The following is a 19,196-nucleotide window of genomic DNA, read 5'->3' on the forward strand; positions in this document are numbered from 1 at the left end:
CTGGCCCTAGGTCAAAGAAGTTTGGTGACCTCTGTCCTAAACAGAGATAAAAATATCTTATCGCGTTGCTCATTCCCAACTCGCATCTACGGTTCAAACAAATTCGCCCGCTGAATTTTAAAACGGGCGTAAACAAAAAGCTCTCAAATCCCACTCACTTTACGCCTAACTAGGTTATACGAATAAGATTGTTAACAAACAGCAATTGCTATGTCACACTCTGTCAGTAAAAGGGAATCCAAAAGATTGCCACCTTTTTGTAGCAAATATTCAAAATAACAAGCCGATGTTATCAACGTTTCTTACTGAATCGATTCTTCTTAGTATAATATTACGTATATATTTATTGCAGATGTTATGTAGTACATCTTACAAGACTGTATGTCTCATTTACATGTTGTTCATCATAACTAAGAAATGTAAGTTGGATATTTCTATCTTTAGTGATTCAGATCTTGTACGCCCGACACAAATTCATTCTAGTTGGACAGACAGTAAATTACATAAATCATATTTTTCTCCCACAGTTTTCGGAATGCATTGTATATACCTATGGGCAGTGGTGGGATTCAGCCGGTTCGCACCGGTTCTATAGAACCGTCCCATGGAATTTTATGAAATCAGCGAACCGGTCAGCATTACTGGTTTTGTAACAGAACCGGCTGAAAAATATGACATTTGTGAAGGAACCGGCTGACAAAAAATTTGAATCCCACCATTGCCTATAGGTTCAGGCAGTTCTCCTATTTTATCCACTGAAAGACCATGTTCGTATTATGACACCAAATTTTATTCCCCCTGGGCCCGATTGACTGAGGGCCATTTGAAAATCCGCATCGCTGACGATATTGTCAATCGCGTAGTATTCTTGACCATTATGCGGACCTTGTAGACGATTGACTGGCCCGTGGGGTGCTTTGTGAGAATGGCTGTGGAATGCTTGACTGTTTCTTCCGGCATTTCCATTCGTATTACTGGTCATTAGACCATCTAGCGACGAATTTGATCTGAAACATTGAAGAATATAGAACTCGATGTATGCATACGAAGAAACTGAACTGTTACAAAGAACAAAGGGGAAGTACTCTATATCACGGTTATATCGCATATACTACCACCTGCTATAGTGTTCACTTTGTTGCTTTTACTACAAACGCCGGTACTCCCATAGTATGTGAACCAAGATGGCGGACACCGATACGTAGTATATTATGTGTACCAGATCAGGGTTGGGCCATAATTTTAGGTACAAATACTACGGGATTCACTTTGCTAGTCCCTAACTCGTAATAGAACTAAAATAAGGAAAATTGGAATAAAGTTATGGCCTAACCACAACCTGGTACACATACTACGTTCCGGTGTCCGCCATCTTGGTTCACATACTACGGGAGTACCGTAAGCCATATTTAATTTCTCAGCTGGGAAAAGTGCCTTAATTACTCAGCTGGGAAAATAGATGCCAACACGTTCACTCTTTTCCGACATTATTTTTCTATTTTATAGTAAACTATTCAAGGAATAACAGTTCATAATAACAGAATCGTATATACCTTTTGGTAATATGCTGTACATCTGCTAATGAGTTTCGGCCTCCAATAATAGTTGGTCTTGGCGACATATCAACCGGTCGCAAAATACAAGGCTTGCGTCGAAGACGCATCAGGATTTCTCCATTTCTTTTGTATATCAGAATAGAAATGCAAACTTTTACGTCGCTTTGGAGTTGCCTCTGTCATCATAAAGAGTTTTGGAAATTTAGATTTAGCACAAGAAGTATTTTTTCTTTCCAATTTAAAGATAGGCGCTTATTTTTAGCTGTATTTTTATTGCCCGTTTAGCATTCAGCGCTGGGCATTTTCGAATGCCTGATGATTTCAGAATCGAATCGAATATATTATTTGAATCGAATCTCCGAATACTTGGTAGATATATAATTGAATGCTACTTTTTATTGTAATTGGTCCTGTCAAGAAATGAATCAATGAAAACATAGAATAAATCAACACACAATAGGAAACACGTTTCATCAATAACTCGCTACAGAAAATAGTGATATATATGTCAGAATTGCGTTGAAAAAATATAGCTTCGACAAAAAAAAAATGAGGAATTCACCTCGACCATTGGAGAAAAGAAAAAAAACAAGATGGCGGCGATTGGAAATTTTGATCTAAACCGATTCGAATAATTTATTATTCGATTCGATTCTAATATTCGTTTCGAAATGCCCAGCCCTAGCTTTGTATTTTTATCGAATCATATTCATACATATATATATATATAGACAATCACGCAGCAGAATTTTCAGCAGAATAAAAAAAATTACTTTCAAAATAATCACGACATTCACAGTGTCGTAGTAACGTCGTGGTTGAATTTCCCATCTCCCGTTTCCATATTGAGCTGAAGGAGCCATACGTTTATTTCGAGTCGGATGAAAATTAATGCAAACACACCATTGTTTATCAGTGTAGTCACGTGGTAAATATTGCGGATCTTGAAAATCAGAGCACTGTCTTGCTAAAATTTGATATCTGAATAAAAATCAGATTGTATAAACCAGCTATGAATTGAGCCCGATGTGATTAAAAAAGACATGCATTTCCCGCGTGGCATTTACTTACCTGTAGGCATCGCCGAGATATGTTCGTATGATTGATCGATAATGAAGTCCAATTGGGGATTCTTCAACTGCAAGTAGTTGAGTGCCGTGCATCTGCGAGAACCTGATGTGTGGTAGTATCTAAGCAAAAAGAAGTACATTTCAGCGGAAATATTGTTCATTGTGCACATTGGTCCATATTTGTACAGACTAGATCAGGAGTGTGTAACCTTAAATACAGGAGGGCCAAATACAAACAACTGGGTGAAACCGCGGGCCGCACCTTCATTCAACATAGGATTTCTGGTAGTTGCAAGCACAAAATTTTCTTGTTATTGACCATATTATGGTATGAGTATTCGGTATAGGCTTTGCAATGCAAAGGGATCGGAATTACTCGCAAGTACAAGATCAAACTAAATAAAATAACTCGTTTCGCAGGCCGCACACCCTTCAAAATTGGCACTTCTCCGCGGGCCGCACAATCATTTCTTGGGGGCCGCAGGTTGCACACCTGGACTAGATCATACAATGTAACACTAAAGGAAAGTTCGCGCTTCCGGCAGTTAATCCGAAGGTTAGTGTTGTTCATATTAATCAATGCTGTTTGGCCACAACTAGAACGGTAAAATTGATAGTTTGCCTGTCTTAGATCTTCTCCAATTTCATCATCGGATGCTGATTTTCTTCTTGCCATGAACCAACGTTGTATAGCTTCAAAGAGGAAAAATTCATCAGGAATCAGTAAGCAAGAACTTTGCATGATAGCTTCAACGCATTCTGGTTCAAGAGATTGCCAGCCCGGAGAATCAACCAACTCTTCCATGTTATCTGCAATTGCTCCATCAACACACTTTGTCGCCAGGTCCTGTAAAGAGCACCGATGTGTAGCCTATATACAGTGAAATATGTACATAGCCTACATGCAAATATATATACCGGTATATGTATATATTACACAACTGACCTGTAGTTTGTAATTAGTGGCGTATTTCAACCATTTTATAGCACTTTTGAGATCGCCATCTTCAATCATATTTGCGATGAACGCGTCACAAGCAGATCTTAGAGCCTCAACTTTATATTTTGCAGCAAGCACCAGTAAAGGAAGGGCCGTATCGCTTGTGAATGTAATTTTCCCACAGTAGAAAAATCGTAAAAATTGGGGAAATACAGATTGACAATCTTTTGATTCACTCAGCTCCAATTCCTAATAACATAAAAATTAAAAAATATATATATGTGTGAATTAACTGTTATTATTTATGTTATTTTCATTCGGTCAAGATTTTAAGACCTTTTCTAGGTGTGGATGAGGAAACTTAGAGATTGCACCTCAACTAAAGTCGGCGGTTGACATGCTTATTTTCAAGTTACTTGGAAAAATATTGGCTTTATTTTACCGAAGCCGTTATCAAATCGTAATGATTTGTGTAGCGTCAATCGAAATACCTGTGCTTGAGTGTGCGAATAAACATCTGATGATGATGATGATGAAATAGAAATGAATATTTCAGCCACTTTGGAAACACAATATTTGAAAACACTCTAGCCAGGCTTGGAGTTTATACGATGAATATTCCATTCAACTCCAAACAAGCACCTTTAGAAATTTGCTTTGACAATAAAACTGTGACATCCCGAATGCCTATCATATGTTGAAATAGTTGTGATGAGAAATGTACCTTTTGAAAGTCTGGACATCCAGTACATCTGTCGCTGACAATCATCATATCCCGAAACACGTCACTTTGAGAAGCGAGAGCAAACTTGTGAGCATAGAATCGATGTTCTCCAGTCAAAAGAATAACATCACTCAAATCAGGATTGTCAAAATATCTGTCATGTTAGGATATAATAAATAATTTGTGATTTAATGGATTACTCAAAATCAAAGCCACACAGTTATTTTATAACATATATATTTATAGTCTTGATGAATAAAGTATGATTCGTTTGTGGTTTTGAAAAGTGAGTTACTGAGAAGTTCACGAGTTTTGTTAATGGCTAGATTTTTTTCAATTCCCCCTTTTATAAAATGTCCTTGCTTTCCCCCTGCTTTTACGAAATGATCAGAATTATATTTTAAAATCTATGCCTGTGCTTTTAAAACAAACATCGAATATCGCGAAAAAATGAAGTTTTCTTTAAAACAGAACTATAGCCGAATATAGAAGGGTTATTTTTGACAAACCTCCCCAACTGATTCAAGAACACATAGCTAATAAATTATATATAACTGAAAGCACGGTGGTTTAGTCACCTCATTGTATTTGTTGTAAATCCATGCAAATCTCCGACAACATGACATCCAATCGGCTCTTTCTCCTCTGTAGAGCAAGGTACCAATCCTGCACTGCTGTGTGGAAAAGAATTTTTACGTGAGCAAACAGATGTACCAGCAATTTGTTCAGGACATTTTCGTAAAAAGTTCCCCCTTGAAACAACTTTTCTAAGATATGAACTGTATTGACCCGAATTAAGTAGAACAAATTGGGAACGTTTCTCCTCGTTTCCATTTTGGTATAACTCTGAAGACTCAAAATCGTGGTTTTTCAACTTCAACGCTGGACTAAAAGTCAAGTCTTCTACTTCCATTCGATCTTGGCGAAAACTTCTCGTCTTATCGTACGTACGTTTATTCGACTTGTTTTCTTTTTCTCCGTGGGGCAATGACAAAATTAGAGGCAAGCGGAAAGGTCCTCTTTTTATAGATATATCGTCGTCAAACGGGGCTGTTATAAAAGTGGCACGGTCTATCTGTTTTGAAAATGAAGATGGCGATGAAATGTCATCTTCATTCAGTTCAAATTCAACATTTCTTGCGTACTTCATAGGAGATTTGTATCTGGGAGATCCTGAACTTTCTTTTATATCCGGAAAATAGGGAGACATTGGGTCGTAGTCTCGTGGTCTCCTACGGCTCATCCTACCCTTTTTGGTTCTCGAATCTGGTGATCGAAATACTTGAAGGGATAGACTGTTTTGCCAAGACACATGACCACACCCTGCACTTTCACTTGAACCTGCTAGTTCATCACCGGACTCATCCTCTTTGTAATTATACGAATGCATTATGAGCTCACTACACACGCAAAAATATCTCAGTAAAGTCCCGACAATGGCCAAGCTTCATGAAAAATAACTCTGTTGTTCCCAAATTCCAACACGTAAATGACTATTGCCAATTTCACTTTCGAATGTTCGCCCACTTGCTTTTATGAAGGAGCTGTCGCACTCCACTTGAGGCAGGCAATTACATCCTTACAAGACAAGCCAGAGTCACTTGAAGAGTGGAAAAGTTGGACCAGCTCCACAAGAACCATTGACGACATTATTATTGATGACATTTCCGAAAGCTGACCTAATAAAATTAAATTCCTATTTAGAAATACATACCTTTGCTTGCAGACAGATGATGCCGACATCATTTGTGCAACAGAAAAATAAAGACTTGAATGTTGGCTTCTTCGTTATTTCTAAATAATAAAGGTTCTTCTAAATCGTTTTTCAAATGTTCGTCACTTATTTATGAGATTGAAATATAGTAAAAGAATATTTTATTTTATTATAAATGAATATTTTCGGAATATGTGTCGCAAAATATGGCCTCTGCCGTGGCAGTATAGGTGAATGGTGAATATTAAAAAAAAACGGAAAATATTGCTTGGCAAAGTAAAGCTGTTCATACCCAGACTTTCAGCAATCAATAAAACTGTCTCGAATGCGAAAACAATTGTTGATTTTGATACTAGATAGAGATGAAGGCAGTTGGTTTCAGTTTATGCCACGGTTCCGCAAATATTCGGGTTTCGAGATCAAATCAATATTGATTCCAGAGAGAGTTTTTTTACCCCCCATGTTGGCGTAAATTTGGGGTCTACGTAATATAAATTTTCGTACACTTGTCAGACTTTTCCAACCACTCCCAAAGTCCTCAAATGAGAAAGTTGACATAACTTCGAAGTCTTAATTAAGAACAATTTTAACAGCATATATATCCTAAGAGCACAAGCCACACCGCATTGATTCATTAAATTCATTTGGTACTCCCGTAGTGTGTGTACCAGGTTAGGGTTGGGCCATAATTTTATTTCGATTTTCCTTATTTTAGTTCTATTACGAGTTTGGGGACTGCCTGTGTTAGCCAAGTGAATATACCCCATGCCCATAGTAATCAGTCCCTTTACACAACTTGATGTAAAGTAGGCGAACAAAATTAGTTACCCTCATATTGGTACACACACTTCTGGAGCGCCATTTATTTTGCATATATATTAATGTAGACCAGGGGTCGGCAAACTACGGCCCGCGGGCCAGATTCGGCCCGCGGAACAATATAATCCGGCCCGCGACGCTTCACGGAATTATATTAACAAAACAACTGTATTGACTATTATATTCTTTACGTAACAGAATTTGTTTTGGGACACTAAATTATATTATAACCTAACAAGTATATATATAATTCGCAATCACTCGTTTAATGAGCCCATAAATTGATTATAATTAGACAAATGGCAACAGGACGTAAAAAAGTTGAATGGTACAAATGGTTTAATGGCGCAGAAAATATTCAAATGATCAATCTTCGCGCGCTGCTTGAAATTTAACTGAAATCTGTGTGAAAAAATGTGATTCATTGGCCATTTCTTCGGTTTTTAACTTTCTAAAAATATGTGCGGCCCGCCAATGACTTGCAACCTTTAATTTTGGCCCGCGAACGACAAAAGTTTGCCGACCCCTGCTGTGGACGTATAACTTGGTACATTCACAAAACATTGGATCATAGTACCTCTGTGAGGCTGGAACTAATTATAATGACCACACACAAGACTATAGTGAATGAATTTGGCAATTATAATGTTACTTATTGCCTATCAAAAAGCAACGAATAAATTATATATATTCTACATAAAAGGAATGACAGGAAGAATAAATCCCGACATATAATTATTGTATACTCACGGTTTCTTTTACTTGTTTCAATTTGCAGGAATAAATAAAATCTCTGTAATTTCCATCAACGTATCGAACATCAATACAACAAATATTTTTACCAGGCTGATGATACAGGATACGACAGATCACTTCATGCGAGTGAAGTACTTGCAGCTTGTTGGATTGAAACATATGTAACGTTGTTCAAGCCACGCAAAAATAAGCTATTAAAGCATAAGTGGTTGTGATATTATTGTCGGTATGTTGGCTATCTAGAATTTTATTTTCCGTGCAATATTTCACAATAACGAGTTAGGGTATGATTTAAAAAAATTCTTCCGCTTGGGGCAGCATCTTGTATTCCCAAAAAGTTAGGAAAGGCAGATGACGAGCTGTAAATCATGTTGTAAATGTTGTAACTCAAGTCTATGAGATGTACCGATACCACTTTTGTCGCCGATACCGATACCGATCCGATACCAGCTAAAAACGCCGATACCGATACCGATACGCCGATACTACAAAAAGGCCGATATTCCGATACCGATACTATGTAATTATTACTTTATTAGGTATGCTGTGTAGGGCAGACGGGTTAAAACAATGGTCTTTAAGCGTTGTTCATAGTACACATTATTTCGGATTGAAAAAAAGATATATATATCACATAATATGAAATTAATGTTTGGTATCCATATGCTGTAACTGATTAAGATACATTGTACAGTAACGCTAGTAATCTCGGTGTTCAATTAGAAAACTCATAAGCCGGGATGTCCAATTTGAATTTAATGTTAATATCGCGAGCTTCAAATATCGTTATTCGTGTTTAAAAGAATATCGAATATCACCCACACATTCTAGCGCCGCCGCCCTACGTTCAAATTAAAAGCATTTTACAAATATTTAATTTAGTGGCTAATCGTAATCGTCGACGCAATAAGTCAAAGCCGACATGAAAGAATATCAATCAGCAACGACAAAAAGAAGGCCCACCGATAACCGTTGAGGATGTTTTTTTACTTCACTATTTTATAATATTATAAAATATTATAATATAATATTTTATAATAATTGCTATCCTATATTTTGAGACAGTCTAGGGCTAGGCGGTCAAGTCAATATATCTATAAAGAAATCGTGTAGTTAAGCAGAATTAAAATTAATACCTGTGTAGTGGGATAATTGTGTCGGAATTTAGTTTATCGATGTCGACGGACTAAATGACACTTGTACTTGACGACAAACAGTCAGAATTTATACCCGTGCCAAAAGTCCATGTGCCGTTAATAAGGAAGGACCCCAATTCCACTGTATGATTTAAAACTGGGCGCCTAGTTGCTTTTTGTTATGTGCTGTGTTGATATATTTCTTCATAAAAACTATGTAATATTAAAAATGTCAATATAAAAATTTGACAGCGAAAAAAGCCGAATTAGTTGAGCTAGTTTAGCTGATAAATAGCTAAAAACACGTGAATCCTATTCTCTCGCAGGGGTGGGGACATGTATGGCTCATAGCTCACGATCTCTCCAGACAAAAATAAATTAAAAAGTAGTATTCCAACTTATCTTTTAAAACATTCTGGACCATATCAAAAAGGTAAATATATCGGTAATATCGGCCTTAATCTAACCGATACCGATACATGGCCGATACCGAAAAAATGGCCGATATTGCCGATACCCGATACCGATACATCGGTACATCTCTAGCCTATACCGCAAACACCTGAAACTCGTTAGACCCTTTTCACGCGATGGTAAATAAAAAAATCGATTCCTTATCATGGCGACTTTTCTGGAAGAAGGGTTATGAATGCACAGGAAACTCCAGTTAAAATGCTGGACTTGTATGCTAATTCATTGGTTCTAGTCGGCTCATCTCTATTCCAATTAAGTTCATTTAATATCTATACTTGGATTTGACTTTCCCGAGGTCATCTACTCACTCATCACTTGAGTGTAGTTCTTGGGTCAAAGGTTATATAAAATGATATTTGACCAAGATGATCCCAGCTAAACCACTCAATTCGCTTTTCAACAATTCATGATTGTTGAATCTTCGCAAAAAAGAACTCTCTTTTTCTTTGATTTTGCATCATAAAAGTATCTGATGGATGGTTTATTGAGGCGTTAGTAAAACCAATAAAATGAAAACAGATATATTATCTATTTGCATATACAATACAGGTAAAAGAAACAAACCAAAATAATGATAGCAATTCGAATTAGTAATGTTTATTTTATGTGCTAATTTGTGGAATTTACAGTCTTTCACAAAATTAAAGTAATAACTATTAATTTAGCCATAAATGTGTACCAATATGGACGTAACTAATTTTGTTCGCCTACTTTACGTCAAGTTGTGTAAAGGGACTAAAATCCAATGGGCATGGGGTATATTCACTTGGCTAACAAAGAAAGTCCCCGAACTCGTAATAGAACTAAAAAAAGGAGAATCGGGACAAAAATTATAGCCTAACCCTAACCTGATACACACACTATGGGAATACCGAAAAAAGTGCTATATATATTATATATAGTTAAAAATATAAAATTTATGTCATATGTACCGTTTAGTCCAATTAAGGTAGGACGTGCATTTTGTTTTTCTCAGTTGGGTAAATTGTATTAAAACCATGGCGCAAAAGAGCTCCCTCTGAAATGTGGATGTACGACAAGGGAATTATAGTTTTGGCTTGTTAATAAAATTATAAAAATAGTTTCGATTAATAGATTTATACAAATATCGTGCAAAATTTTCTTATTATCGATTTAATACTTTAGACTCTAACTCTTGTAGCATGGTAATAATGTTGGAAATGGCTTGCAGGCAATCATGATCAGGTCCCGAGTATAACGTCCTATCACCATTGAATCCCTTGTAAGTACTGTGTGCAAAATCAATAAGTTTGACTTCTATTTTTCTTTCGGGTTCTGTCATTTCATTGCTGGACTGATTTTCGCTGTTACTTGAGTCTTGAATATCGTCGCCTTCGTACAGGACTAGTAATGAACTTGCATGGAAGCGGAAAGTATCTTGTTTTTCTAAAATTTTTAGCAATGTTTTCAATTTTTCTATGATCGGAGGAATGACTTCTATCAAATATCTTGAGCCGTTGTGCAAAAATTGGTTTACGCTTTCTTTGAATCCCGACGCTGACAAACCACGTCCGTAATATTTATCTCTGCACAAATAATGACCAGTATTCACTTGATAAACCTGAAAATAAATACGAAAAAACACTTAAAAATAAAACAACATCCTTTCATTAGGTTATATCGTGAAACAATATTCAGATTTTTAAATACTCCGTTATCCAATAAAAGATTTTTACCATAATACAGAACACCCGCCGAAACTATGGGTGCCCTTCGGCGCATATATATATCATAAGAATTCAATTCTGGCATTCCATGTACATTGATCAAATATGTTTCATCACGGTTTAAATACCTCTGATTCGATCACAATTATTTGCTGTTTAACCATCAGTCGTTCAATAAACCAGGATGTGAACAATTGGGTGAGCTATACCGAATCAAAAAATTCGATTCTTGCTTGCCTAGTCATTCCCTACATCTAAGTGAGTGTTGGTCAAAAGCTTTATTTGAAGATCTGAAACTCTTCACATAATCAAAACACTATGGTATATTTATAATGCGGGTATTGTTTTTTTTCGTAATATCAAAATTGTATTATAGGTTGTGGTGAGAAGTCATCTCCTGTATTGGACACGAAGTGGCGTGGATGGATTTGCTATATCGTTGTTTTTGTTGCTGTTATTCTTCTTGTCGTTCGAGTGACTTTTTGATGGGAAAATCGTAACTAAAACTCCTAAAAAACTAATCGTAACTAAAACTCGTGACCAATCAAATTTTCAAAGATTAAGGATATCAAATTTTCAGCACTTGATGCTGGAAATAGTTGCCAAAAGGCTTTCACTATATTTGCATTTTTTAAATACTAGCCGTCAGCCTCATTCGGTGTAGGACGCACAGCTACCAAAACTGGTCAGTAATTAGAACTTCGTATCGCCGGTATTTGAGCATTGTTCTCGTGATTTTCAACATTATCTCTAATAGAACAATCATATGACGATAGAAAACATACATTCGAAGTCCAATTCATGATTAATAATATATTCACAACGTCATACAATTGCGACTGTTACGGTACTCCTTGTTATTAATATCCAATTTTTATTGGTAAAATGTATTCATTGTGGTGTGACATGTATATATGAGTTCGTGCCCATATTGAATGTACTTTTGACTTAACAAAAAAATTGGATCGATTTAAATCGGATGAATTTGGAGAAATAGTTATACAATTAGTTCGTGAAGTATGCGATTTTAAAGTAACTTTACGAGTGATGTGTTTACCATTACGCTTATCTTAGGGATGCATCTGAATTGCGCTCGAGAAACGTTGCGATTGGGGGAAGTGATCAGAGTATAGCGATCTGAGATGTATCTTTCTATCGGAATAGGACTGGAAGAAAACAGGAGAAATCGCTTTCTCGCGACTTCTGCATAATATTCTGTATCAGTTTATGCTGTGATAATCAGCATGTTCGTTATTATTATAAAAAACACTGCGGAAAAGGCGATTTGTATGTAATATATATGTCCATTCTAGGCATGGAAGGTGGGACACATGAAATAGAAACATAGGGCTTACATGCTACCGTACGAAGTGTAACAAATTTTCTTAATATTATATAGATAAACCAACACACCTGGACAGAATTCTATAATATATTTGAAACTTAGGAAAAGGGCGAAAAATTACCTGCATTCCGGCTAATCTAAGCATTAGTGTTCCTGTGCTGCTGTTCTTCGCAAGTTCAACGTGCTTGTTTTTCTTTTCTTGTGAACAATCGTTTCTCTCGATTTGTCGACCAAGCTTGAAGTCGATGACGCTTGGATGTCTAAATCCTGTCGAGACATCTTCCAACATAAGGTAGCCTGAGGGTATAATTTAGAAGTTTACGATTATTTCATACGTGGGAAAGTTATTACCGAGGGCGACAAAGGTATGAAGAAACCAAGTAGTTTTTAAATTATGCTACAGAGTTTCGTCACCGTGAGTGCGTCATATCAAATCTTGTGTTTCATTGAGTTTTTCGAGCCTAATATGGTCGCAAATGAACAACGAAAAAACGCCACAATGCACAATTCCTCCTATACAACAGATGATGAATTCTACGTGGGTTCGTTAACAAATCTATCACCGCCCTAACATCCACCCACATCCAGTCCACCAACGCAAACATTTAATAAGTAATAGGCTTCGAGGCCGAAGTTAAATAAGGACTGATTAAAGTAATACAACATAGGATTTATCGGTGTTCTTTTATACATAATTTATAAAATATATCTTATATGGAATATAAATACTACTGTTTAAATAATATTTGAATGCATCATGATGGTAACGAATGTTTGTAGGTCGAAAACGCCCACATTTTATATAATTTCGATTGCATATCTGGCGCCATAACAAATGTCAGGTAACTGACACCTAGTACACGCACTATCGTTACAAATCTAATTTAAAATCGAAATTTCAGGTATATCAACAGCAAAGCCATGTATTATGACAATACAGAAACGAAATTTATTATGATTCAGTCGCTCGGCGTATCATCCGTCATAAGTAGATTCCATCGAAAGGTGACGTTACTTTTTGTCAAACATGTCGTACAATAAGATTTCATTCGATCCTATGAACCCGCGCAGGTTTTTCAATGCCGACCTCCGATATTAAATTTTCGAGGTAAGCATGGTTGGTGGCGCAGGTTTAATGCATAGTTCCCTGCGTTTGTAAGATAAAAGTTGTAGAATTTTGCCACGTTTCCTGCTAAGAGAAACGTGAAGTACGTTACGTACAAGTAACAACTGTTTGTTGTGTGAAAACCCGACCAATCCGAAAAATTCGTACAACAATGACCGCACACTTCTGCAAGTCTATCTTGATTCCTTAAGATTATCAATCAATAACATGAGTAAGATTGATTACTAAACGATCAATACAATCGAATTATGTTTGTCATTATTATTTGATATAAAACGATCATGATTTACATTCTCACGCTGTGAATAATACCAAAATACATTTTATTGATTGTCGTGATTGTGTAAAATTACAGAATGACGCACGTAAAATAGGACTATAATTAAACCAAATTCTAAGAAGATTGGCGTGATATTTTCTATTTTGAACAATATTTAAATTGGGTGTTAAAATTTAAATATCGACGTTGTTGAAATAAATCTCAAAGATACAAACCTTCGAATTTTTTAAACTTAGCGATAACGATTTCCACTCTGTATGGAACATAATGATGCTGCTAAATCGCACCGAATTTGACTTATGGGGCAGCAATTTAAGTTTGGTTTAAAGTCATGAACACTACTGAATTTACTTTGTTTTTTAGCATGCGTTTGTAAAAGCAAACATTCATTTCCATACCATCACTTAAACACGTTTTATGCTTTTATTCGTGTCAAGTGAGACAGACATTTCCAACAGTAATTATTTCGACAATACCTGAATTAGAATCGACAATTACAGGCATTGTTGTTTCAGAATAAACTTTTCAAAATTTTCCATCAACAAAAATTACATCTCTAGCGATCATTCTGCGAGTTGTAATATAGATTACAAATTTCTTGCTAATAAATCGAAATCAAAATTTATGTCAAATTTCATTTGTACATTTTGACAAAGATGGATTCCTCCACGCCATATAAATTATTTTTGTTTTTTGACTAATAAATGCTGTGAAAAACATTATATTTCGTGATTTATCACAACTATTCATGTCGGCATATGGAAATACCTAAATCAATCACCTCTGACAAAAATTCCTGGGACATGGGAACTTGTCACAACATCTTGCACTTTATTTTCATTATGATCCAGTGACTTCGTATCCGTCCCAGATTCATCCAGTGAAAGCATTCGATTTATTTCACGTTTGTGCTGACGAATTGCCCATGGATTGGCTCCAACTGATTCGGTTACAGCTTCAATGTCTTTGTCAACGGTCCATGGATGACTCGTAAAACCATGACTCGAACTATATTCAAATCGTTCAAGCCCTTTGAAGAGTACTTTGCTGTAAAATAAAGTTGCAATTAATTACAAGCTTAAAACACGCCGATAATCGGGAACGGCAACTCAAGTTAGTAGTTCAATAGTATTGAAGCAGAGAGTGACTACTTTGCCAAACCATTTATATGATGAGTACTAGGTACTCCCGTAGTGTGTGTACCATGTTAGGATTGGGCCATAATTTTATTCCAATTTTCCTTATTTTAATTTTATTATGAGTTCGGGACTGTCAGTGTTAGCAAACTGAATATACCCCCTGTCCATAGGTTTCAGTCCCTTTACACAACTTGATGTAAAGTAGGCGAACAAAATTAGTTACCTCAATATTGGTACACACACTTTGGAGCGCCGACTACTATAATATGCAGTTTGTGCAATCCTATTTTGCAAAAGCTTAGTACGTATATATAACGAGCAATAATCCAAATAAATCTTAATGTTAACATATGGACCTGATGCTATACGTAAAATCCGAGGTATTGGATGTTATTAAACAAAAATCCTATCAATCCGAGCATTAAAATAGTGGTATTGAGATTAAATAAAGATTTAAATTTTAAACAATAAAAATAATTCTTTTGTGAACATAGGCTCGTCTTTAGGGCTGGATATACTGGTTGATAGGAAAATCAGTTTAGGACATTCAAAAGTAGCATTCAATTAACCAAAGTAAGGACCTGAAAATATTATAAAAGTGAATAAACTTGAAGATATTTCTTTAAATAGATTAATTGAGAAATGGTAATCTGGTGTGTACGTATTGACTAAATTTAGATATCTGACGTTTGGTGCAGCAAAATCAATTTGATGAAAAATTTGATATGTGTTGCTATTTCAAGTAATCAACAAAGAAATAATTGCAGCAGATAATGGTGCAAAAGAATGATGCTGAGCAGACTATGTAAATTTTTGGCAGCATAAACTGCTAAACACTTACTCGTAAGCAGGCACCCAATCTCTTCCGTCACTTCTTGAGCTATGGGGACTTATGTTAACGGGATTTGATTTCATGAAAACTTGAGATGTTGAAAACTTGTAATCTCTGTTTTCTTCTGATTCTGCCAATTGTGCATAAAGAACACCTGAAAGATATTTTTATTAGTTCTTCTATCTGTTTGAAACTACGCATGGAAAAAGAGTCATATTGCATGATTAAGACTGATCACCGGACTACGTCGAATTGAAACTTCGAATATAGAAACTAAAAACAATTCAAAATAGTCATTAATGTATGTAGATTGTAGTAGGTTGAAATAAATAGAAATGACTTTAAAATATTATTTATATATTTTTTGGCTTATAAAACATGAACAAGTTTATCAAAACTATCATTTAATGTCATATATTAGGTCGATAACAAATCGATTATATAATTACTCCATCTTATATACTATTTCTATAACTTTTAACATAATTTATCTTATCATATATCTTTCAAGATATAAGCACATCACTAACCAAACGAATTTCTCCTTACAATATATCTTAGATTAATTCCGGATGTTGCAAAAATAACTCGAGTCGTTTGGAGATAAAATGAATAGGATTAAGATAAATCAATTATTTGCTTTCGTAGCCGACATGAGATAACAAGAAAATTATTTTTTATATTTGAGATTTGCACGAGTCGGGAGAGATTTGGTAACTGTTCCCGTTTACAAAATTTTATTAAATCTAATCTACCTTGATTATCAGTGTATACGCCTATTATTACAATTTAAAAAGGGAAATTGGCGGGTGTCACACCCAAATATTGACTTCCTCGGGAATTATTGTACTTTAATTATTCAAATTTATGACTCAGAATTTGAATTGAATTGAAGTCATCTATAACCTATCGGTTTGAATAAAAACCGACTTGAAACAAGCCAATGTATGGTTCTTCAAACCATGATTTTATTCTGAAAATGAATCATTTGCTTTCATATTATGAAGATTTCCCCTAAACCGTATATCATTTTGTCATCTATATTGCTTTCATACGTCATCATAAATCATCTGCCTAAGATCAAGGCTAGCACAGCACGTTGACCTAAAGCCAATTTGCCTAAACCAAAGGGGATTTTATAAATTTTACGTTTTAATGGCATTTTTGGTGCTGTTTCAGTTCAGAATATCGATTTTTCAAAATTTGGTCATCGCCCTACAGCACCCATTTAAATATGAATTAGCGTATTTCCATTGCTTCATCGAGAAAAGTCCTTGAAAATGGCACTAATTGCCGTAAGAGAAACATTTATAACAAACACTGATTTGTTTACATTAGAAATATTTTTACTTGCCTTTTACATCCGGTACAAAAGGTTTGAGGTCTTCTGGTATGCTCGTGTAAAATAATAATTCTCGAGGAATGAGAGACTTACATATGGTGGTACTGTTCAATGCAAGCATGTGGGAACGCCCAGTCACCTTAAAAATATTAATTAAAAATTTACTAATTATCTCTCATGAGCTGAAAATTATCTTTTTCGCCCAAAGTGTAACACATTTTTAAAAAAGATGTTTTTTCGATATATGTTAAAATCAGCTAAGTTTTTGTTAATTGATGAACAGTTTGTTTTGATTGAACAATATAAATATTTACGGCAATTGCTCGGTCGTATCTTGATGTGACTACAAAATACTAGAGGGTCATATTTCTATAAAAGATGTCTCTCGCCGATTTTGGAATAAGACTCTCTCAATAATGTCACCTCAAATTTTTGACATATATTAACTTTTATAGTGTGAAATAAATGATAAATCGATATCCAATCGTAACTCAAATCAATAATACATTTTGCTACAAAACAAATCAATATATTTATGTTCTCAAATCTAAATGATAATTCGTGTTCTGAAATACTGTTCCCTTTCGAATTGAGAACTTGGAAAGGTTATAATCATACATTAATATCTCGCCATAACACATCTGCGAACGTTTGTACGTAAAGTACAAACTGTGGAAATAATTCGAATTACCTGGTGAACATAGGGTTCAAGGGTCACGGATCCCGGGCTTTGCTCTGACGAGTTAGTTTGAAGATGATTGGCTCCGCCCATTCCTGAGTGTCGTCTTCTTTTTGCAAGAGGTTCGTCGTCTTCCTCGTTGATTGACTTATTTTTACAGCCGTTCGATATATGCTTGCAGTGTGATTGACCCTAGATCACCGAAAAGATGTTAGCACTATGTTGTATTTATTGCACATAAGCATAGACCGGTTCAAACTCAAGTAACTACATACGTTCACAGATGGCTTGATCAATCGTTTTGACTCGAGGCGAGAACAACTGTTATTGCTGAGGTCGGTGTGTGGATGCATTCCTTCTAATCGATGGTGAAATGTTATTAGTTATTACAATTACCGGAGGTACCTATCACGCAGACATATCTGTCCAAAATCTGTGAATATTCAAGATGGTTAATTTTTTTCAGCCTGTCAAGTGTGCCAAATTTCAGAAAAGATTTGGAACTGTGCCCCAAATCGGCGACGACTCGATTTCAACTTATAAAGAATTTCAGACCCAATGAGAAATCTGGACTGAGAGTTGTATCAGTACTACGGTCTATCGACGATCTGGAAGGGTTGCTTATGCCAACAACCAATTCATAGCAATTGTGCGCAATGGCAGTGTAACATATAAAAAAACGTTACAAGCCTGTTAGGACAGACCCCCTATTGAAGGGATCTCGCTTTCTCACTTGCTACTACAGTCTATGTAAGTGTGAATCGAACACTACCGGTATCCGTTTGTCCTCTGCTTCTAGCAAAAGTGTATTCTTGCTTAAATAAACCAAGTCACATATCCGAACTTAAACTCGCTGATAGGTAAAATCAGCACCACATCAGCTATGTATATATCTTTTTATATTCGAAACATACAAATAATCTTTACACAATAAACTTATCCCAGTTTGAAATGATTCCAGTTAGATCTCACATACAAAACATACTGCTCTGTTATTAAGTGTTACTGTTGCCAATTTTAAGTATTCTTCGTTATCTGACTTCGAAAATCAGACCATGTCTCTGACTGTAATTTTGTGACTAGCTTTTACTCAGCTGATATGCGCACGCAATGCGATGCTTATGCTGCTCAAGGGCATAATGAAAATAGCGTATGCCGTCAAAAGAAACACGAAACCTTTCGCTTTTGATGGTTACTTCCCAGATCTAAACCGTCTAATATAGCACGAGTAAACATGTCTCGCATTCGCTTCTTGACCTTGATTAGAGTGACGAAACGACACAAGTCAAAGGCGAGAGCATGAAATAACCCTTTCCCCTTTTCTCTTGACTTCTAAACATTTCTCCAGGCGACGTCGCCGACGTTTTCACGCATTCTGTGTTAGTGATAGCAGATCTTATCCCACACCAGTTTTCGTTCAAAACATGATTAGAATTATTATTAGAATTGTGTACAAAAGTCTGGTTATCTAGAAATTCCGTGCTCTCGCTTTCTAAATTTATATATGCTAAATTTTAATATAATTATTTGATGGAGTTAAACTAGACTTAGTATATATCGATTTCCATGGTATTTA

At 35.6% G+C, this 19,196-nt stretch overlaps 2 protein-coding genes across 4 annotated transcripts; both read right to left on the reverse strand.

Moving 5' to 3' along the window:
* Positions 1-705: 705 nt before the first annotated feature.
* LOC120341228 (BTB/POZ domain-containing protein 17-like) lies at positions 706-7,730 on the reverse strand. Of its 3 annotated transcripts, none has more exons than XM_078119865.1 (10): positions 7,574-7,730; positions 6,005-6,084; positions 4,869-4,961; positions 4,291-4,444; positions 3,573-3,815; positions 3,249-3,473; positions 2,628-2,746; positions 2,330-2,537; positions 1,554-1,732; positions 707-1,007 (listed from the first exon to the last, which is right to left on the reverse strand). In XM_078119865.1, the coding sequence occupies exons 2-10, from the start codon at positions 6,034-6,036 to the stop codon at positions 749-751; spliced, it is 1,512 nt and encodes a 503-aa protein (XP_077975991.1). In that variant the 5' UTR covers positions 6,037-6,084; positions 7,574-7,730; the 3' UTR covers positions 707-748. The 3 variants fall into 3 exon arrangements, with proteins under 3 accessions (XP_039265639.2, XP_077975991.1, XP_077975990.1); XM_078119864.1 differs by having other exon boundaries at positions 4,869-4,964; XM_039409705.2 differs by lacking the exons at positions 6,005-6,084; positions 7,574-7,730 and having other exon boundaries at positions 706-1,007; positions 4,869-5,951.
* Positions 7,731-9,699: 1,969 nt separating this feature from the next.
* LOC120340968 (inositol hexakisphosphate kinase 1-like) lies at positions 9,700-18,070 on the reverse strand. The gene is made up of 7 exons (XM_039409371.2): positions 17,896-18,070; positions 17,633-17,812; positions 16,954-17,080; positions 15,609-15,753; positions 14,410-14,675; positions 12,344-12,519; positions 9,700-10,771 (listed from the first exon to the last, which is right to left on the reverse strand). The coding sequence occupies exons 1-7, from the start codon at positions 17,971-17,973 to the stop codon at positions 10,316-10,318; spliced, it is 1,428 nt and encodes a 475-aa protein (XP_039265305.2). The 5' UTR covers positions 17,974-18,070; the 3' UTR covers positions 9,700-10,315.
* Between the last annotated feature and the right edge of the window lie 1,126 nt (positions 18,071-19,196).

This window comes from Styela clava, chromosome 14, assembly GCF_964204865.1.
Source record: "Styela clava chromosome 14, kaStyClav1.hap1.2, whole genome shotgun sequence".
NCBI lineage: Eukaryota > Metazoa > Chordata > Ascidiacea > Stolidobranchia > Styelidae > Styela > Styela clava.

Coding starts and splice junctions, on each gene's coding strand:
- LOC120341228 (XM_039409705.2), bottom strand. CDS start 5,680: ATGCATTCGTATAATTACAAAGAGGATGAGTCCGGTGATGAACTAGCA. Junction 3,816..4,290: donor GATGTCCAGACTTTCAAAAG/GTACATTTCTCA, acceptor TTATGTTATTAG/GAATTGGAGCTGAGTGAATC. Junction 2,747..3,248: donor TTGGAGAAGATCTAAGACAG/GCAAACTATCAA, acceptor CTTTTTGCTTAG/ATACTACCACACATCAGGTT.
- LOC120340968 (XM_039409371.2), bottom strand. CDS start 17,973: ATGCATCCACACACCGACCTCAGCAATAACAGTTGTTCTCGCCTCGAG. Junction 17,813..17,895: donor TGATCAAGCCATCTGTGAAC/GTATGTAGTTAC, acceptor TCGGTGATCTAG/GGTCAATCACACTGCAAGCA. Junction 14,676..15,608: donor GATTGGGTGCCTGCTTACGA/GTAAGTGTTTAG, acceptor TTTATTTTACAG/CAAAGTACTCTTCAAAGGGC.